General features: G+C 41.4%; 1 protein-coding gene across 1 annotated transcript in view; it reads left to right on the forward strand.

The window, feature by feature from the left end:
* The window catches only part of nmd3 (NMD3 ribosome export adaptor), a 43,644-nt gene that overhangs the window by 10,923 nt on the left and 10,042 nt on the right, over positions 1–22,679 (forward strand). Inside the window, exons 7-13 of the mRNA XM_078209032.1 lie at positions 80–170; positions 1,435–1,513; positions 4,430–4,526; positions 5,158–5,275; positions 15,265–15,410; positions 19,968–20,080; positions 21,874–21,946. Of these exons, the coding sequence (XP_078065158.1) occupies positions 80–170; positions 1,435–1,513; positions 4,430–4,526; positions 5,158–5,275; positions 15,265–15,410; positions 19,968–20,080; positions 21,874–21,946 (717 nt within the window). The remainder of the gene's footprint in view (positions 1–79; positions 171–1,434; positions 1,514–4,429; positions 4,527–5,157; positions 5,276–15,264; positions 15,411–19,967; positions 20,081–21,873; positions 21,947–22,679) is intronic.

Below are 22,679 nucleotides of genomic sequence, written 5' to 3' on the forward strand. Positions count from 1 at the left end.
TTGAAAATAATTTTATTACAATCTTATTTCTGACTAAATTAATAGTTTCTCCTTCCTATTTCTGTTGTTTGTCCTTTAGACTCCACATAAGAAAACATTTTATTACTTGGAACAATTAATCCTTAAACATAAACTGCATCAAAACACACTTCGTGTCAAGGAAATGCACGGTAAGTGGATTAGTTCTGTCTTGACAGGTTTGAAGTACCTCCGAGTTCTTGCAACATATTTATGCTTTTGCCACTCCTTATAATGCATAATGAAGTTGCCAGTTTGACGAGCAACTGTAAGTTGACCAAATAGTCACATGAAAGTCTGAGAAGCAATTGGATTATTTGAGAGGGCATCAAATCTGAACTTGACCAGTTTTCCCAAAAATTCATGTGCGCATGCTTTCTAGGAGGGTGCTTTCACTAATATTAGAATTAGGAATCAGACTTATTTTTGCTATCCATTGATGTTCTGCCTAAGTTCAAGAAATACTAAAAATTCAATCTTTCAACTTCATATGGCTCAGTTATAGCCTTTACAGTTTTCAAGGGAAAGTGTGAATTCTCAGGTGTGTGGAGGTGAAAAGTAGCTTACAGCAATATTTTCTCCAATTCAATTTCCTGTTTTCTGAAAATAAGCAAATTAATTCTAGTAAAATAAACTGTACAAGAAAATGTTAAGTACTCATACAATATTTGTTGCACAGTACAATATCAAGGCGATGCAGATAAAATTTCATGGCAATAAAGTGGCCAAAGTAGAGTTTGAGACATGCCATTTTCCTGATTGTCCCGATCGTTGACCGACTGTAGCCTAACGCTTTTCCAATGTTTGTTGGCGTTTCACCTCTCTCGGATCGCTTTATTATTTCCACTTTCATTTCAATCGTGATCGTTTTCCTTTTCTTCGATGCATCACCATCACTTGCGTCAGATTTATGCTTTGGAGCCATGATTACGAGGGTAAACACACGAAAAATTTACGTCAAAACACAATGCACACAACAGTGTTTACGCGATCCGACTTAAAATGGTGACGACGGCATGGCGTTGTTCTCCCTCGGGCCGACGAACCACTGAAAACGCGCAGTGTTTTGAGCGTCGCGCAATGTAGTTCGCCCGTTCGTTAGTACGGACCATTGTATGTAACTCGATTTTTAAAAGTAATAGGCTTTACGGAGGTCGGTACGTAAGTACGGGCGTTCGTAACCCGGGGACTGCCTGTATGCTAATTTAAATTTACTTCCAAAATTAAATAACCATCTCTGGCTTTAACATTTGGACTATTTGAAAGGTAAATTTGAACCATGTTTGCATAAAGCAGTGCAAGGTTATGACTCTGCCTTAATCTTTTTACGGACAACCTTTTTCTTGAAATTGGTTATTTGAATATTTTCAAAACACAAATATTTAGTCTCGACACTGACTGAATTTTTGATTTTAGATGGTCTGGATTTCTATTATGGATCCAAGCAACATGCACAAAAGATGCTGGACTTCCTGCAATGTACAGTTCCTTGCAAGTAGGTATAAAAAACTAAACAATTGTGAGGGATACATTGATTCCTAGAATGTGGGCGTAATTGGAAGAGCCAGCAATTGTTGCTCGTCTCTACTTGGCCATGCAAAGGTGGTGGTGAGTCGCCACCTTGAACCGCTGCAGTCGGTAACCCCATGGTGCTGTAAGGCAGATTGTATTTTGAACTTTAAACCTAAAGCTGATATCTAATTTGTCAAAATTATGTATTGCTTCTCGCCTTCCTGGGGTTTCTTCAGTTATTTTGTATGTTACTGGAATGTATATTTAATGTCAGAATGTGGTGGCTGTTCTGTAGTGCATACATATGTGTATTAGCATTATTGGAATATTACTCATTAATCTTGTTTGAATCATGCTAAGTAGTCCTTATGGGGTCATATTCCATGATTATTGCTTTATTTTTCTGCTATTATAGTAATTGTGCAATTTATTAAACTGAACTTGGATTCTTTAATCTTGGATAATTAGTTGAAGTGAATTGAGTTTTTAATCAAATTGTATTTTGTAACCGTTTGTGTATACTGAAATGGATTGAAGACAAACTGAAATAATTGTTTGGATAGCAAGACAATTAAGATTAGATTTTTTTACACTTTCTATGTTAATTATTTTTCAAATGGTTTTGTTACATTGATAATAACTGAAGTATTTTTTTACATTCTTATAAAATACACTTTTTGCTGCTTCCATAATCACTCCTTTAAATTTCCTTAATTTTCTTCTAGTATGTTTTCAATCCTAGCAATTGGTATTCATTTTGGTCAGATAATTTTATTTTAATTAAGCAAATTATGTATTTCCCTGGGAGTGCATTTTGTTCCTGGATTAATATAGGGTGCTTACCTTTTGTTTCTTAGGGTTCCCCCTGATCTTTATACATTCATAGCTCAACTACAGTTAGACTTGTTATTAAATACGCAAATGTAACAAGATATATTTTGTAACTTCTGTTCTTCCACTGACAAAGCAGAATGACTGAGGTTCAAACAATACTTTTTATCTGTGTCAGTAGAACATTGAAGAAATAGGGTTATAAACTACATATGCCCATATATAAGGAACAGTAATAATTTCTGAAGAATTAAAATAGAATGTATTGTGATTTCACAAAGTGGGGGTCAATACTGCACTAATGAGCAGCAACCTAAATTGCCCCACTGCCTCTTGCTAATCTTTCTGTTTCGTGCATCCACTGCTAACTTCACCTCTTCAAAGATTTTAATCTGTCTGAAATGCAGCTAGTTCATTCCTCCATCACCAGATCTGGTTGGAGTGTTTTTTGGCCTCGTTCTGTGCATTAATCATCGATAACTCGATAGATTATTCTGGGTAGAAAGTTTATTCCATGACTTCTTTCTCCCGCGATGATGGGTTTCTTTAAGCCAGTTGCCATTGCTCCTTATGATCTTCCAACAAAACTTACTATTCTGCTGCTTTCCATCCCTCCTACCCAAGCTACATCTTTCTGTAATTTCTCTTCCATCTCCTCTCATGTTCTCTCTCAAAGTAATTCACCTTCAGCCACTTGCCAACCCTTTCTTCAATCTCCCTTCTTTCTCTGATGCCCTTGCCCATGTTATCACCTTCCAAATCTGCCTATCTTTCCCACACACCCCTGAATCTCTTCAATCAGAAATCTGTCACAAACCTTCTAAAACTGCTGTACCCTGCCAAAAGCTTTGCTGAGGTGGTTTCAACAGATTGCCAACTCCCTTGCAATTATGAGTTTCAAGTGCTTTTAAAGCCCTAGTTTGCTGTGTATGAATAGTTTAATTTGATTGGTTGCCTACTTGCCTGCTGACATCCCAGCATCTACACACCAAGGCATCCCCTTGATTTGGGGATTTAAACTGCCCTGGGGAAAGGGGAAATTTCTACCACACAGATTGCTAAATTACCACACAGCTTTTCTCACAGTCAACAATGAACGAGTGCTTTTGCTTTGCTGCTGACTGCAAAATCCTGGCCTTAGACTAGCAAGAGCACAGAATGTATTCTGGCTAGAGAACTTCATTGACTGGATGAATCCTGAAACACATTGCTGCCAGACAGGTCTTGCAGGTGGTGGTGAGAGAAGAAACATGACAGAATAAATTCATCCTATGGATTTGTAGCATCCTATGATGTGTAGATGCTGGAATGTCAGCAAGTAAGTAGGCAACCGATCAAATTAAACTATTCAAACACACACACAAACTAGGCCTTTAAAAGCACTTGAAACTGCAAGGGTCATAGCAATCCGTGGAAACCACTTCAGCAAAGCTTACGGCAGGGTACAGCAGTAGATCAGCCTATCCAAGATTGCATTGATAAAGAATAACCATCCTCCCGCTAGTCCCATCTTCCCAAATCTGCATCTGAAAGATCACCTTTTACTTCTATAACCTCACCTGGTTTCATCCCTGCTTCAGCCCTTCTGATGCTGAAACTGATCTAATGCTCTTCTGGTCAGCCTCCCATTGCGCACCATCTCTAAACCTTCTCCTTTTATGACCCTAACTATAACATTCCACTTTAATACAGCTTAAATCACTTCTAATATTTAATTCTTTGGCAGATTACATTTCCAAAGCACTTTAGATATTTTTCTACATTAGAAGTAAATATAAATGCAGTGTTGTACTTGTCAGTTGTTATATTGCACATTGGTGGGTCACCCCAGATTAAATTGAATGAAGCTTCACTCTGTAAGAATGCTGGCCTCCAGTTCCATTTTATCCAATCATTATTTTGGGGTGGGGGATGGAAAATTGCCTTATACAAGTCATCTAACAAGAAACTAAATGAGAACACATTTTGGGCTTATCAAGAAGATATAGCACAGCGCATTATGAAAATTCATTTTCTGGAAAATATATTCTTGTGTAGTCAATAAAAAAACTTTATTATGTTTTTGAAGGTACAAGGCATCTCAGCGTCTAATCTCCCATGATGTCCACTCCAACAGTTATAATTACAAAAGTACTTTCTCTGTGGAAATTGTTCCTGTCTGTAAGGTGATAACATGGTTTTAAGTGCTACTGTTGTAATAATGTATTTTAAGACACCTTATGATTTTTTTTGTATGGATGCTTCATTGTGGTGACTTGCAAAAATACAACTTAATATGTCACTGGAACAAGTCTTCTAATTCGGCTAAAGTTGCCATTCTAATAAAGTTACCATATTAATATGTTTACCAGACTAATAATGCAGTGGTTTAAAAGCTGTTCATGATATTTGAATCTTTAATTAGACAAGTGCATTGCCAAAGTCTAAGAAGTTTGTTATTTTATGGGATGTGTCGACAGCCTGAAGAATATATTTCCATACAACTGTTAATTCTAAACGTGCACTGCTTATACTGTAATTAATAATTATTCAGTATGGACATTTTTCAGGGTGCACTGATCATTAATGCTAGCATGAAGATGTAAAACAGAATTTTTAATGGGAAGATAAACAAGCAGAGCTCACATGAACATGCTATAAATTGAAATATATATATATGATTATAAAGTAGCAGATATTTAGTGGCTCGGTTTTAATTTTGATCAATAATAAAGGAAGTAGAAATGATCCTCTAAACATTTCATAGTAAAGACATTACAAGAAGGTTTAAAATTTTCTTTCCTTTTTATTTAACAGGACAATTTAGTATGCCTGCCACCACGACTTGCTCAGAGCCTTGGAAACATGAAACAGATCTGTATTTGCATTCGTGTGACTAGCACAATGCACCTCATTGATCCTAACAGCCTGCAGAGTAAGTTTTTGTAGTACTTTTGCCCATATTTGCACTGTAATATTGACAACTAATTCTGTTTACATGAATATATGCTGCACTGATACTAAGAGGGTTTGTTGATACTTGTTTTCATATTTTAGCACTGCAGCAAATTAGTGGGAATACTGTTTGGTTGGTCTGTTGGTCCAATAAACTCTGGAATGGGTGTTTGAATTGTACCAGTGGTTTACTAGACAAAGGAATATAACATGAAAACTAGAAAGAGTGAACACAATAAAATGGAGACTTAGGACAGGATTTTACAGTCTTGCTTGACCCAAGAGCGGAAAATCCCGCCCGAAGTCAACGGATCTTTCCATTGTCCGCCCTTCGCCCGCTGCGATTCTGGGTGGGGTGGTAGAATTCCTGCGAGAGGATCCAAAATGGACTATTTTAAATGTGAATTGGCTTTAGTTCAATTTAAGTCTTAAACAATTTTTTTAAATAAATCACTAGTTGATCTCCTGATGCTTTGTGCATGGAGAATCAAGACCGAATGCAATTTGTAGAATAATGAGAGTCTAACCGTACCCAGGCTGAGGAGAAAGGGAGGAGAATAGGGGAAGGTGGAAAGAGAGGAGGTGGGGACACTTGACAAAAATGAAAAAAGGGGAGAGAGCAGTTTAAGAATAAGTGGGGAGGAAGGAGATCCAGAGAGTCAGTAAACGTGCTCAGTAGGTGATACAGAGGTTGTGTTGAAGTAATCTTCCCTCCTCCAATCGAAAACTTTTTTGTTGGGTAATGAGGTTACAGTAAAATAGTCTCCCCTCCCTTGGGTCCTGAGATTTCAGTGTGGGATGGAACTAAACATAATTCCTCTAGATCAACCTGACTTTTTGTTAATATTCTGAAGATGATAGTTGTAGTCAGATGAAATATCATTGGTGCAATTCTACCAAAAAATGGCAAAGTGTCAGGTTCTGTCAGAAAACTGGCGTATGGAGGCTACGCACACCAGAAAGCCCAATTTCACAGAGATCGGGGTACCATTTTTGAAGGGTGCCCCGAACTCGCATTGAATTTAAAGGAACCCCCCCTCAATATTCATCAGCATTGGGCCCCCTCTTCAGGCCCCATCCCCTTGGTACTGCCACCTGGCATCCTGGCAGTGCCAACCTGTTAAAATGTGTCATACATGATTGGTGGGAACATATGACGTTCCTGGAAGATTCGGAATTAAGCTGATTTTGAATATTAAAATATATTTAAATAAGTCACGAATCTAATTACGTCTGCTGGGAAGGGCCAGGAACATCGCAAACTGTTTGGCGGCCTGTGCGAATCCCATTTCAGGCCTCTGCTGGAATTTTCCTGATATAGTGGGATTTGTGCCAGACGCAACGCAGCCAAAAAATCACCCCCAATATGTATGGAAACTTGACAGAGGTATGTCAGTAACTTTATATTCTTTTGGGCATTCATTATCCTAGCAATGAACTTTACCTTCACTGGCCTGCCTTTGAATTCGTTGAGGTAGTGCTGCTTGATGGCAGGAAAACTCTTGCACTGGCAATGTAAGTCCTTAAACATTGAGCTTAACAAAGGGCTGTGGTTGAAACTTAAAGTTCTTGGCAATGGGAGAGAACTATTTAACAACTAGGGTAGTCTTCAAATTATAACTTTCATAGGGCATTTTATGTATTTTGTACAACTGTAAAGGTCTACTACACATTGGCAAATTGCTTCTTGTTTTGAGGGCATCCAGTGGCCATGTGTGTAATTGCAGTTGGAATTTAAAAGTCCGTGTAGTACAGCAAATTGCTTTAACCAAGCCTGCACTTGGAAATGGTTGAAAGCTTCAAGTTTTTAGGTGTCCCACATCACCAGCAACCTGTCCTGGTCCCCCCATGCTGATACTAGTTAAGAAAGCCCACCAATGCCTCTACTTTCTCAGAAGACTAAGGTAATCTGGCATGTCAGCTATGACTCGCACAAACCTTTACAAATGCACCATAAAAAGCATTCTTTCTGGTTGTATCACAGCTTGATATGGCTCCTGCCCTGCAAAAGACTGCAAGAAACTACAAAAGGTTGTGAATGTAGCTCCATCCATTGACTCTAGTCTACACTCCCCGTTGCCTCAGCAAAGCAGCCAGCATAATTAAGGGCCCCATGCACCCTGGACATTTTCTCTTCCACCTTCTTCCGTTGGGAAAAAGATACAAAAGTCTCAGGTCACGTACCAACCGACTCAAGAACAGCTTCTTCCCTGCTGTCATCAGACTTTTGAATAGACTTACCTTGCATTAAGTTGATCTTTCTCTGCACCCTAACTATGATTGTAACACAATATTCTGCATTGTCTCGTTTCCTTTTCTATGAACGGTATGCTTTGTATAGCGCACAAGAAACAATACTTTTCACTGTATGCCAATACATGTGACAATAATAAAGCAAATCAAAAACATACATGTATATTTCTAAGCAGTTGTGATACTCCATTGTGCAGTGGTCCGAAGGAAGGCTTTGAGACAGTGGTAGAATGGCTGAACAAATGCCCCTTTTCGGGAGAGAAAATTGTAAGATGTTACATATCTGAGGCAAGACCATGCTTTCCACTTGAGCTTTAAGCTGATCCTTTGATAAAAATATACTGCTAAACTTTTTGACATCCCAATTGGGGGGGGGGTGGGGGGGGTGTTGTTTGGTGGCGGGGGGGAGGTGGTTGGGGGGGGGTGGTTACTGATGATTTGACTATGATGATGTAAGCTGCTGGAAATAATTAAATTTGTAGAGCCATCAGGTTACTGTTAGATCAACAATGCCAAAGCTTTTTCACCTAAAGTCAAAATATGACTGATTTAAAGTCAATCATGTAAAGCTTCATCTACAGACTTGCTGTTGCTATAAGTAGATACTAGCACTTGACAATTTCTTTCACCATATCCAGGCTGGAATGAGGTAATCAACTTACCGATTTTAATGTGGTAGAGATTTTGTGTACATCAAGGTATTTGCTTTAGAACTACAACGATTGCGGAGTTGAATCACGGTGTGGCTTGAATGATTCATTGGTTGTGTCCATTCTGTAAAGAATGCTGTAAAAGCAGTTTCAAGGTTGCAATCCAATGAATGGATTCTGACAATCGCAAGTGAAGAGCACACAGCTTGAACGCTTATGTATGTCAGATTTTAATTCTTTGTATAGAAAATATAATTTTACTGTGAGTAATTTAAAGTGGTGCAGCATAACATTGCAATTGTATTGCAGGGAAGACCCAGTGTTAAAAAGTGGTGAATAATTGAAAGTAGTGCTTACAATAAGGGTGCAGTTTAGGATTATTTATGACAGTTGTGCTGCAGAATACTGTCTGGGGTTCTGAGTTGATAACGCTATTGTATTTAGTCAGTGGTTTGTGCTGAGTTAGTGATCTCATGCAGGGCAGCAATGCGAACATTACAGTTTCCCCTGCTGGGAACATCAGGACAGGAATGGGCCATTCAGCCCCTTGAGCCTACTCTGCCATTCAGCTAGATCATGGCTATTTGTCTATCCCAGTGCCATTTTCTCGTTCTATCCCTACATCCCTTTGTCATTAGCATATAGAAATCTGTTGAACTCTGTCTTGAACATGTTCAAGTGACTGAGCTTCCAGAAACCTCTGTGGTAGAGAATTTCAAAGATTCGCCACCATCTGAGTAAAGAAATTCTTCCTCATCTCAATCCTAAATGGTTTGCCCTTATTCTGAGATTGTACACTGCCTCTGGTCTAGGTTAAGCTAAAATCGTTCTCAATTCCCAATCCCATTTGCTGGAAAATGTGCATAGAACATAGAACATAGAAAGCCACAGCACAAACAGGCCCTTCGGCCCACAAGTTGCGCCGATCACATCCCCACCTCTAGGCCTATCTATAGCCCTCAATCCCATTAAATCCCATGTACTCATCCAGAAGTCTCTTAAAAGACCCCAACGAGTTTGCCTCCACCACCACCGACGTCAGCCGATTCCACTCACCCACCACCCTCTGAGTGAAAAACTTACCCCTGACATCCCCCCTGTACCTACCCCCCAGCACCTTAAACCTGTGTCCTCTCGTAGCAACCATTTCAGCCCTTGGAAATAGCCTCTGAGAGTCCACCCTATCCAGACCCCTCAACATCTTGTAAACCTCTATCAGGTCACCTCTCATCCTTCGTCTCTCCAGGGAGAAGAGACCAAGCTCCCTCAACCTATCCTCATAAGGCATGCCCCCCAATCCAGGCAACATCCTTGTAAATCTCCTCTGCACCCTTTCAATGGCTTCAACATCTTTCCTGTAATGAGGTGACCAGAACTGCGCGCAGTACTCCAAGTGGGGTCTAACCAGGGTCCTATAAAGCTGCAGCATTATCTCCCGACTCCTAAACTCAATCCCTCGATTAATGAAGGCTAGTACGCCATACGCCTTCTTGACCGCATCCTCCACCTGCGAGGCCGATTTAAGAGTCCTATGGACCCGGACCCCAAGGTCCTTCTGATCCTCTACACTGCTAAGAATGGTACCCTTCATTTTATACTGCTGCTCCATCCCATTGGATCTGCCAAAATGGATCACTACACACTTATCCGGGTTGAAGTCCATCTGCCACTTCTCCGCCCAGTCTTGCATTCTATCTATGTCTCGCTGCAACTTCTGACATCCCTCCAAACTATCCACAACACCACCTACCTTGGTGTCGTCAGCAAACTTACCAACCCATCCCTCCACTTCCTCATCCAGGTCATTTATGAAAATGACAAACAGCAAGGGTCCCAGAACAGATCCCTGGGGCACTCCACTGGTCACTGACCTCCATGCAGAGAAAGACCCCTCCACAGCCACTCTCTGCCTTCTGCAGGCAAGCCAGTTCTGGATCCACAAGGCAACAGCCCCTTGGATCCCATGCCCTCTCACTTTCTCAAGAAGTCTTGCATGGGGGACCTTATCGAACGCCTTGCTGAAGTCCATATAGACCACATCCACCGCTCTTCCTTCGTCAATGTGTTTGGTCACATTTTCAAAGAACTCAACCAGGCTCGTAAGGCACGACCTGCCCTTGACAAAGCCGTGCTGACTACTTTTGATCATACTAAACTTCTCTAGATGATCATAAATCCTGTCTCTCAGGATCCTCTCCATCAACTTACCAACCACTGAGGTTAGACTCACCGGTCGGTAATTTCCCGGGCTGTCCCTGTTCCCTTTCTTGAATATAGGGACCACATCTGCAATCCTCCAATCCTCCGGAACCTCTCCCGTCTCCATCGACGATGCAAAGATCATCGCCAAAGGCTCCGCAATCTCCTCCCTCGTCTCCCACAGTAACCTGGGGTACATCCCATCCGGTCCCGGCGACTTACCAACCTTGATGCCATTCAATAGTTCCAACACATCCTCTTTCTTTATGTCCACATGCTCGATCCTTTCTGTCCACCGCAAACCAGCAGTACAACCACCCAGATCCCTTTCCACCGTGAATACCGAGGTAAAGTATTCATTAAGCAGCTCCGCCATTTCTAACGGTTCCACACAAACTTTTCCCCCTTCACCTTTTAAGGGTCCTATGCCTTCACATCTCATCCTTTTACTCTTGACATATTTGTAGAAAGCCTTGGGATTCTCCTTAATCTTACCCGCCAAGGCCTTCTCATGACCCCTTCTCGCTCTCCTAATTTCCTTCTTAAGCTCCTTCCTACATCCCGTATACTCCTCTAAATCCTTAACACCTCCTAGCTCTCTGAACCTTCTAGAAGTCATAGAAGAAGTCATAGAAACCCTACAGTACAGAAAGAGGCCATTCGGCCCATCGAGTCTGCACCGACCACAATCCCACCCAGGCCCTACCCCCATATCCCTACATATTTTACCCACTAATCCCTCTAACCTACGCATCTCAGGACACTAAGGGGCAATTTTAGCATGGCCAATCAACCTAACCCGCACATCTTTGGACTGTGGGAGGAAACCGGAGCACCCGGAGGAAACCCACGCAGACACGAGGAGAATGTGCAAACTCCACACAGACAGTGACCCGAGCCGGGAATCGAACCCGGGTCCCTGGAGCTGTGAAGCAGCAGTGCTAACCACTGTGCTACCGTGCCGCCTCTCTTTTCTTATTCACCAGGTTCATCACAACCTTCGTGCACCACGGTTCCCGTACCCTACCAACACCCCCCTGTCTCATCGGAACGTTGTCATGCAGAGCTCCAGACAAACATTCCTTGAAAATCCTCCACTTTCCTTCGGTACTTTTCCCCAAGAATGCCTCCTTCCAATTTACCCGTCTAATTTCCTCCCTGATGACACTGTATTTCCCTTTACTCCAGAGAAACACTTTCCTAGCCTGCCTGATCCTATCTCTTTCCAATGCTATCGTGAAGGAGATAGAATTATGATCGCTATCCCCAAGATGCTCACCCACCGAGAGATCCTCCACCTGTCCAGGTTCATTAGCCAGCACCAGATCAAGTACAGCCTCTCCTCTAGTAGGCTTATCCACATACTGTGTCAGGAAACTCTTCTGAACACACCTAACAAACTCCTCTCCATCCAAACCCCTAGCCCTAGGGATATTCCAATCTATGTTTGGGAAATTAAAATCTCCCATCACGACAACTCTGTTATTCCTACATCTCTCCAGGATCTGTTTCCCCATCTGCTCCTCAACATCTCTGTTACTATTGGGCGGCCTATAGAAAACACCCAGCAACGTTACCGACCCCTTCCTGTTCCTAACCTCCACCCACAGAGACTCCGTAGTCAATCCCTCCACGGCGTCCACCTTCTCTACAGCCGTGACACTATCCCTGATCAACAGTGCCACTCCCCCCCCTCTCTTGCCTCCCTCCCTGTCCTTCCTGAAACATCTAAAACCCGGCACCTGAAGCACCCAGTCCTGTCCCTGAGACATCCAAGTCTCCGTAATGGCCACCACATCACAATTCGAAGCAGCAATCCACGCTCTAAGCTCATCCACTTTATTCACTACACTCCTGGCATTAAAATAGACACATCTCAGACCTTCAGCCTGAGCACTTCCCTTCTCCATCACTCGTCTAACCTCCCTCTTACCCTGTTTACATTCCTTATCTATTTGCGAGCTAACCTCCTCACTCTCAGTCCCCTCATTCCGATTCCCTCCCCCCAACCTTTCTAGTTTAAAGTCTCTCCAGTAGCCTTAGCCAACCTTCCCGCCAGGATATTGGTCCCCCTGGGATTCAAGTGCCACCCGTCTTTTTTAAACAGGTCACACCTGCCCCTAAAGAGGTCCCAATGATCCAAGTACCCAAATCCTTGTCCCTTGCTCCAGTCCCTCAGCCACGCATTCATTCTCCACCGATTCCTGTTCTCACTCTCCCGCGGCACAGGCAGCAATCCCGAGATTACTACCTTTGCATTCCTCTTTCTCAGCTGTCTACCTAACTCCCTATATTCTCTTTTCATGACCCCTTCCCTCTTCCTACCTATGTCAGCAGTACCTATATGCATCACGACCTTCGGCTCCTCTCCCTCCCCCTTCAGGATTTCTGGGACTCGACCAGAGACATCCCGGACCCCTGCACCAGGGAGGCAAACCACCATCCGAGAGTCCCGTCTGTGTCCGCAAAAACGCCTATCTGACCCCCTCACCGTAGAGTCCCCAATTAGCACTACCCTCCTTTCCTTACCCTTTTGCACTACTGGGCCAGGCTCAGCTCCAGAGACACTGCCACCGCTGCTTCCCCCAGGTGGGTTGTCCACCCCAGTAGTACTCAGACAGGAGTACTTATTATTAAGGGGCACATCCACCGGGGTGCTCACCATCAACTGAGCTTTCTCCTTCCTCACTGTTACCCAGTTACCCTCCTCCCGTGGTCCCGGTGTGACCACCTGCCGATAGCTCCTGTCAATGACCTCCTCACTATCCCTAACCCGGCGAAGGTCCTCGAGCTGCAATTCCAGTTCCCTAACATGGTCCCTTAGGAACCGCAGCTCAACACACCCAGCACAGATATGGTCGTCCGGGAGGCTAGGAGCCTCCAGGACCTCCCACATCCTACATTGGGAACAACATACTGGCCTCACACTCATAATTGCCCCTTTAAACACACAGGGAAAAAAAAGTGAATGAAAATTTTAAACTTACCTTTCCTCCTCCTGTTTTCTCCAAAGCCCTGCTCTCACTGGGTCTTTTTTTTTTTAGGTTAGAGGAGGAGGGTTCAGTGTTGATGCCACTACTGTGATTTTAAAGCTGGCTGGCACTAGATAAGTTATTGTAGGAGAGTCCGTGTCCATGAAACTGCATTCGGCCTGAATTACTGTTTTAGGAGACAACAGGAAATACTGATTAAATAGTGACAGAAAATAAAAATGTTGTAGTTGCTGGAAATATTCAGCAGGTCAGGCAGCATCTGTAGGGAAAAGAAGGATTTACGTTTCAATGATTACTCATCAGAACTAGATAATTGATCAGAAACACCAACCCTGCTTCCCTGCTGTTCTGCTTGAGTGTTTTCATTTTGAAATTTTTGTTAATGTAAACTAGAATTGGAAGATGTTTTTTCAAAGGGAGATACAGGAAGGATATCAGAGGTAGGTTCTTTACTTAGAGAGTGGTTGGGGTGTGGAATGGACTGCCTGCAGTGATAGTGGAGTCAGACACTTTAGGAACATTTAAGCGGTTATTGGATAGGCACATTGAGCACACCAGGATGATAGGGAGTAGGATAGCTTGATCTTGCTTTCAGATAAAGCTCGGCACAACATCGTGGGCCGAAGGGCCTGTTCTGTGCTGTACTGTTCTATGTTCTAAAGTCATTGTGCAATTATGTTTGTTTTTTTTACTTGCATTTTGTAGGTATATCTTGAATTTTGTTCGTCTGTTACATAATGTCAGTAACTGCTATGACAATGACGGAGGATTATATATGTGCCGATGATGTACTCAATTAAACAAAAGTAAATCTTTACTAGGGTTGAAATTATTTTGGGTGGCATGTTTTGGGATGTAACTGTTAAAAGTGAGGCATCTAATACTTTAATGTATGCTTGTCTACTGTATACGTCAGTTGCTGCAAGAGTAGATGCTTTTGTTTACAACAGATATTGCTGTCCTCTGGTTCTTTATTTATACTAAGCATAAGAAAATCTCTGGGAGACATTGAAATGAGGTATTAATGTATCCATTATGATTTTTTAAATATAAAGAACAGTGAATTATTTTTTCTTGAGGAACAACTGTTACTCCACTCCAGCACAATTATTTTCTCGTACAACATGATCCTTTTATTTTGTCCATGGGATACCGACATCAATAGCAAGGCCAGCATATGTTGCCCTTGAGAAGTTAGTGGTGAGCTACCTTCTTGAATCGTCGCAGTCCATGTGGTATAGGTACCCTGGCAGTACTGTTAGGAAGGGAGTTCCAGGTTCTTAACTATCTTTTCTGTTGTGTAATGTACGCAATAAATGGATCTGAGCAGTTTGCTATGCACATTAGCAAAATAAATTGGAGTAGAGTAGTTATAGATATTGAAAATAATAGCTGGCTAAGGTGGTATGTTGTACATCATTCTCCCAATTTGTCATCTAAATCCTTTGGTTGTGTTAAAATTTTTCTCTACTCTAAATCAACTGTGTAGCTTGTACTTTTTCAAGTGTTTACTTTGTATTTTTAAAGCTTTTTTTGGAATTATACTAGTATTCCTTCATTTGGGGATTGGTTCAGTTAGATGGCTAGCAGGTGGTTGAGAATAATGTAACAACACAGGTTTGATTCTTGTTCTGACTGCAGTAAATTTGGGTCTGCCTCCTCACCCTGCTTCAAAAGTGGAAGGCAGTGGCAAACAGCTACTGACAAAAACTGCCAAGAAAACAGCTCGAGATGAAGCATCCGCTGACACTGAGCCAAGGACTTGCCTTCAGGGAGAGCACATGACATAATTCTTTCAGTGTTGCAATATGGAAATGAGTGCCACAATAGGTGGCGTTGAAGTGTCCTAATTTGCCTTTTTTAATTACTTGCAGTTGCTGAAATTGATGGCTCTACTTATTGGCGCTACCCCTTTTACAGCCTTTATCAACCTGGGCAGCTGGAGGAGTTTATTGTGATGGATATTGACATAGTCGGAGACTGCAAACGTGTTCCTGGTACAGGCACAAAATCTACCAGAGTAAGTAAACTGATCATGTTTGAAGAGGTGTTTTCTTCTTGACATCCAAGAAAACAATTTTTGCAAATGTTGAGTTTTGTTAGAATTATTGAAGGAAGAAATAAAAACATTCAGAATCTTCCAAACCAGCAGGCATTCATTGGTGTTCTACTGTGTTTACATGTATCAGATATTTTTTCACTATTGGGAGGCCTTTGGTTATACTAAAATCTTGTGAAAATTCAATTATTCAGAAAGATTTTATTATTCCCATGGAGTTGTATTAAATATTTGTCAACATCTGTAAAACATATTTTCCTATTTTCCACAGCCAGCTTCATAGTAACCAAGTGGACCTTTGTTGCGTAGTTAAAACTCCCTGGAGATCACATGGTCTGGAATGGGGGGGTGGGGGTGAGTTAATAGGTTGTGATGAACAAAGCATCGTAGCTGTGAGGGACAGCTCGGTGGATAGGATATTGGTATGTAGATAGGCTGGAAAATTGGGCGGGGATCCTGGATTCAGGATTCAATCCTGGACCGGGGAGCGGCGCGGGCTTGGAGGGCCGAAGGGCCTGTTCCTGTGCTGTATTGTTCTTTGTTCTTTGTAAGTCTACCTTAAATTCAATGCATCAGTACGCATGAGTATCTGTTTGACATTGTGGGGGATCAGTTGTTTCCTTTGACTAGATGACTAAAGTCTGATGCATTATTACACCAACAACATGGGTTCAATCCCCATCTGGTTGTGGCAGTTCATGGAGGCCTTCCTTCTCAACTTGCCCCATGCTTGTGGAGTGGTGTGCCTCAAGTGAGCTATACCTAATGGAGAGAAATGTCTAAGGTCCTTTGTGGACTATAGCTAATTACCAATGACTAAATACTAATGGGTCTGAACTGTAATATTTTCTGTATTGGTTGTTTAGATTTAAAGAATCTGCCTCTTGGGTGGCAATGACTGGTGATGCTGTGCTACTGCTTTCATAGTGGGAATTTGAATTAAGTATTTGATGTTTTAGGAAATAAGTAATCGTGCAATAGAGCAAAAAGATGTTTTAGTATAGAAGTAGAAACCTATTTATGCTTTAGACCACTTAGTGCGATTGGGTGGGTTATTATGACTGTAATAGATAAAAAGTAGTAATAAAGAAATGGTGTGGCATATACCAATACATACTGCACTGAAAACTTCACAGTGCAAGTGGGAACCTCGTATTCCTTTCTTGCTGAGAAGTTAGTGATGTTGATTTTGATTTGATTTATTATTGTCATATGTATTGGTATATAATGAAATTTATTGTTTCTTGCGCACTATACAGACAAAGCATACCGTTCATAGAGAAGGAAAGGAAAGAGTGCAGATTGTAGTGTTACAGTCATAGCTAGGGTGTAGAGAAAGATCAACTTAAGTTGCTTCAACAGTCTGATGGTGGCAGGGAAGAAGCTGTTCTTGAGTCAGTTGGTGCGTGTCCTCCGACTTCTGCATCTATTTCCCAATGGAAGAAGGTGGGCATGTCCGGGATGTGTGGGGTCCTTGATTATGCTGGCTGCTTTTCCGAGGCAGTGGGAAATGTAGACAGTGTCAATGGGTGGGAGACTGGTTTGAGTGATGCAATGCAGGACTCCACACACAGTCAAAATACATTAAAGTAGCATTGATCTCAATCATTCCACAAAGCCTTTTTATGGTTGAAACAATTGAGATATTCTTTTTTTTCCAATCACTAAAATGATGAGTTAGTGAATATCCAAATTTGTTTCGACTTCAAAAGCTTTTTTTTGGTCTGGCATAGGTCCATCTACTTTCATCATGCAATTCCATCTCATCATTTGAGGTATGGAACCACCTTTCACAGGTGATTTCGGATGCACTATGGTTTGCAGTATTTCTTGCAATTAACAAGAGACTCAGTTACTGCAACAATTAGTCATTCAGAAAGGCCACATCAGCAATAGGACAGAAAACTGTGGCGTTGAAACAGACAGGCTAACACTGCCTCGATTGCTTTAACTATTTTTGTTAATGTACGGTAAGAGCCTAATTTTGTAACTGACTTGGGACTGAAATTTGCTCCCGGGACAGTTGAGGTTTGACATTGCTACAACTTCTGCAGATGACAATGTGTCACAGTTCCCAAGAGTTTTGAGAGCAGCCCTTGACCAAATATTAGACACAGCCTCAGCATTATCATGAGTAAAATAAAATTGTTTCACAACAATTTTATTTCCTAATGAAAGCTTTTTGGTAAACATATTGATCGAGAAATTGTACAGATTATTGCATATGAACTTGTTAAAAAAAAAATCAAAATGCAGATCTTGCTGCAAATATTTTCTCATAATTGTGACTTGCTGTTGATTTTTAAGACCAAAAGACACAGGAGCAGAATTAGGCCACTCGGCTCATTGAGTCTGCTCCGCCATTCAATCATGGCTGATATTTTTCTCGTCCCCTTTCTCCTGCCTTTACCCCATACCCCTGATCCCCGTATTAATCAAAACACTCAATGACCTGGCCTCCACAGTCTTTTGCAGCAAAGAGTTCCACAGATTCACCACTCTCTGGCTGAAGAAATTCCTCCTCATCTCTGTTTTAAAGGATCGTCCCTTTAGCCTGAGGTTGTGCCCTCTGGTTCTAGTTTTCCCTACTAGTGGAAACATCCTCTCCACGTCCACTCTATCCAGACCTGGCAGTATCTTGTAAGTTTCAATATGTTACCCCCTCATCCTTCTAAACTCCCAACAAGTACAGACCCAGAGTCCTCAACCATTCTTTATAAGACAAGCTCTTCATTCCAAGGATCATTCTTTTGAACCTTCTCTGGACCCTTTCCAAGGCCAGCACACCCTTCCTTAGACATGGGGCCCAAAACTGCTCACAATACTCCCCAAACGGGGTCTGACCAGAGCTTTATAGATCCTCAGAAGTACATCCCTGCTCTTGTATTCTAGCACTCTCGACATGACAGCTAACATTGCATTTGCCTTCCTAACTGCCGACTGAACCTATACATTAACCTTAAGAGAATCTTGAAGGATTCCAAAGTCCCTTTGTGCTTCTGATTTCTTAAGCATTTCCCCATTTAGAAAATAGTCTATGCCCCCATTCCGCCTTCCAAAGTGCATAACCTCACACTTTTCCCTATTGGTATTCCATCTGCCACTTCTTTGCCCACTCTCCTAGCCTGTGCAAGTCCTTCTGCAGCCCCCCCTGCTTCCTCAATACTACCTGTCCCTCTACATATCTTTGTATCACCTGCAAACTTAGCAACAGTGCCTTCATTTCTTTCTTCCAAATCGTTAATGTATATTGTGAAAAGTTGTGGTCCCAGCAACGACCCCTGAGGCACACCTCTAGTCACCGGCTGCATCCTGAAAAGGACCCCGTTATCCCCACTCTCTGCCTTTTGCCAGTCAGCCAATCCTCTATCCATGCCAGGATCTTGCCCTTAACACCATGGGCTCTTAACTTATTAAACAGTCTCATATGCGGCACCTTGTCAAAGAGAAAGTGCTTTGGTTATATTTTGTAACTTTCATCAATTATATTTGTTAACTTGTATTCTGAAAACGCAATTTTAAAACATCGAAGAAAGCACAAATTCTGTCTTATTTTGATTTCCCTGTCTAGCTCATTTGTAACTCTGACTTGGTCTGGGGCACTGCATCCCATAACCTTCTGGTGACAGCAATCAGCCACCATGCTTCCTTGTTCCTTCTCAAGTGAAGGAACTTGGGCATCACTGCAAGAGGGTCAACCTGGGCATTCTAGATGTGAAGTCAAAGCCCTCTTGACACTGGAATGCTGCTTTTTGTGTGGAATGCTGCTTTTTGTGTACCTAAATTTTGAATTTGTGGTGCTACTTTCTTCAAGGTTACCAAAAGTATTTTAAAAATAAATGACTCATACGGTGGCACAGTGATTAGCACTGCTGACTCACAATGGGTTCAATTCCCAGTTTGGGTCACTGTGAGTTCTCCCCACGTCTGCCTGGGTTTCCTCCAGGTGTTCTGGTTTTCTCCCACAAGTTCGGAAGACGTGCTGGTTAGATGTCTTGGCCATGTTAAATTCTGTCAGTGTACTCGGAACAGATGCTGGCATGTGGCGACTAGGGGATTTTCACAGAAATTTCATTGAAGTGTTAATGTAAGCCTCCTTGTGACACAAATAAATAAACTTTATTTCTCAACTGTTGTTCCATAGTAAACTTTTCCAAGTGGAACGGGATGGTTACATTCTTGATGATACAATATGCTGACCAGAGTGTTCTAGGTTTTTAATGCAGTATATGAAACTAGTTATGTATTTCAATAAGTAGACCAAATAGGTTCAATTGTTTTGTATTCCATTAGCAAACATTTTACCTCTTTCTCATCTTGCATTTTTGCAAGTGCATAAAATTTGCAAGCGATAATTCTGAATGTTATTGTAAACATTACAAAGTAAATGTAATGAATTGCAGCATGCCTTTTACTGTTTCCCTGTAGCTAAACTAATCTGCAAAAAAATGTTTCTTTCAAAGGTAATTATTTTTTGCTGTGATTTTGTTGGTAACTTTTTTTTAACTTTCATTCTAGCATACATTGGCTGAGGTCTGGGTGCAGAAAACATCTGAGATGGACACTAACCAACAGTACTATTGCCGTACTCATTTGGGACATTTGCTTAATCACGGGGATCTGGTGTTGGGGTCAGTAATTTCCAATAGAAAGGCAGTTAATTTAAGAATTGTAAAGCGCCATGAGTTAAGATGTGAAATCCTTTAATCACAATACAATTTGAAGTACATGTTAAAATGCATATAGTTCTGTGAATGTTTTTGTTTTCTTCCATAAACTGCTCATTTGACTTCTGCTACTCTAAATCTATATATGGCTGTTACGTATTTCATTCAAGTGTGAGACATTCTGTAAACTCAAATACTGTTGTATCTAATAAGCATTTTGCACATGGTGTGCACTTTCGACATTAATCTTCATTCATGAGTCATGCTTTTCTAATTATGCCAGCACATGATTTTGGAAAACTGTCAGTGTTTTATCATACGAAATATCAAAGTAGCAGTTGGCTGTTGCACTGTGATTGCTGTCCATAAGACCATAAGATGTAGGAGCAGAATTAGGCCATTTGGCTCATCGAGTCAGCTCCGCCATTCGATCATGGCTGATATGTTTCTGAACCCTATTCTCCCGCCTTTTCCCTGTAACCTTTGATCCCCGTACCGAGCAAGAACCGGGTCTCTGGTGCTGAGAGGCAGAGCCAAGCTGGGTGTCCTGTTCCCCTTTCCCCTGCCACTGGTTACTTGCATTTCACCACCCATTCAGCAGCTGTCAGCTTCCTGTCCCTTTCTCGTGCTCCTGCTCCTGGGCTCTGAGCCTTATTCTTTCCCTACAGCCTGGGCTTCTGCGAATTGCTTTGCTTTGATTTGATTTGTTTTGTTATTGTCACATGTATTAACATACAGTGAAAAGTATTGTTTCTTGCGCATTATACAGACAAAGCATACTGTTCATAGAGAAGGAAATGAGAGAGTGCAGAATGTAGTGTTACAGTCATAGCTAGGGTGTAGCGAAAGATCAACTTAATGCAAGGTAAGTCATTCAAAATTGATAGCAGCAAGGAAGAAGCTGTTCTCGATTCGGTTGGTACGTGGCCTCAGACTTTGTGTCTTTTTCCCGATGGAATAAGGTGGAAGTGAGAATGTCCGGGATGCGTGGGGTCCTTAATTATGCTGGCTGCTTTGCCGAGGCAGCGGGAAGTGCAGACGGAATCAATGGATGGGAGGCTGGTTTGTGTGATGGATTGGGCTACATTCATGACCTTTTGTAGTTCCTTGCGGTCTTGGGCAGAGCAGGGGCCATACTGAGCTATGATACAACCAGAAAGAATGCTTTTTGTGGTGCATCTGTAAAAGTTGGTGAGAGTCGTAGCTGACATGCCAAATTTCCTTAGTCTTCTGAGAAAGTAGAGGCGTTGGTGAGCTTTCTTAACTATAGTGTCAGCATGGGGGAATTGCAGCTGAAGCTCAGGCATCTGAACATGGTGACTGACCCAGAATGTGGCACAAGGGACTATGGGGGCTCAATTAATCAGCATTCTCTCCTCATACAGTATAAATATGTTTTCCCCTCAAACTGGTATTCTTGAAAATTGTCCTGATGAATGTAAGACAAAAAGCGTTGAGCATGTCTTTTTTTTAAGCAATACTCAAATTGAGAATCTCTTGATTTAAGTAATCTTGAACAGACTTTTGTTTGTTTGATTTAAACCTGCTTTTCACATTGGTCCAAATGTTGCAATAAATCTACAGGGGATATGATCATGGGGATAGCAAAATAGCATATCCCCTGACAAAATGAGCAGCTTTGCAAGTATTGCACTGAAATTATGGTAAGAAAATGTATTTGAATAAAGTGGGAATTCAGTCGGTTTGTGCATGTAGCCTAAAAACATGTATTTAAATAAAAATGTTTTGACTTTTAGGTTTGATCTGGTTAATTCAAACCTCAATGATGAATCTGTGAACAAGATGAATCCTCAGCATATTCCTGATGTGGTAAGAAATATCTGTCAACAGTAATTACAGGAATATAACTCTTTTTCTTAACTACCTTGTTTGGAAAAAAAATGAACTTGATTTTTTTTGAAAAGCAATATATTCTTAGTAAATGGAGGATATATTATAGGCAATTAATTGATGGGTTGTTTTTATCCGTTAACAAATAAAATATATTGCCGATATACTAGAAAGTGAGCGTCATTTCAAAGACTCTCCTCTGAAACAGATTCAATATTTAAGAATAGATTAGAGAAGGAATTATAAGTAAGTATCTAAGAACAATGGCTCGCACACTGGTTCAGCTGTTTGTGTGAACGATGAATATCAGCATGGGCTGGTTGACACAAATGGCTTGGCTCTGTGTTGCAATTTCTGTGTAATTCTGTGCATAATTGATGTCATAACAGCTGGTGATGGAACACAATTGCAGACTACTTCGAAGACATTAGACAGCTTGCCTTGTGGGGAATGGGGTTGGGCAGTCAAATTGATTGTAAAGATCACAAGAGGATTTACTCAATGTATTTAATAATATTATTGAAGATGCAACTCTTCAGTTTCTAAATATTTGTACACTGAATTTAACCTTCATTCACAAAATGAGCAATTCATTATAATCAACATATATCCATTATTTTAATAAGTTCCTCACTCTTATTGCTACTCTTGTAATATGTAGTTCTTTTACTAATGTTCTTGTACAGCAGTGACATCAATCTGTTAATGGACC

Source organism: Mustelus asterias, chromosome 3 (assembly GCF_964213995.1).
Source record: "Mustelus asterias chromosome 3, sMusAst1.hap1.1, whole genome shotgun sequence".
Lineage (NCBI taxonomy): Eukaryota > Metazoa > Chordata > Chondrichthyes > Carcharhiniformes > Triakidae > Mustelus > Mustelus asterias.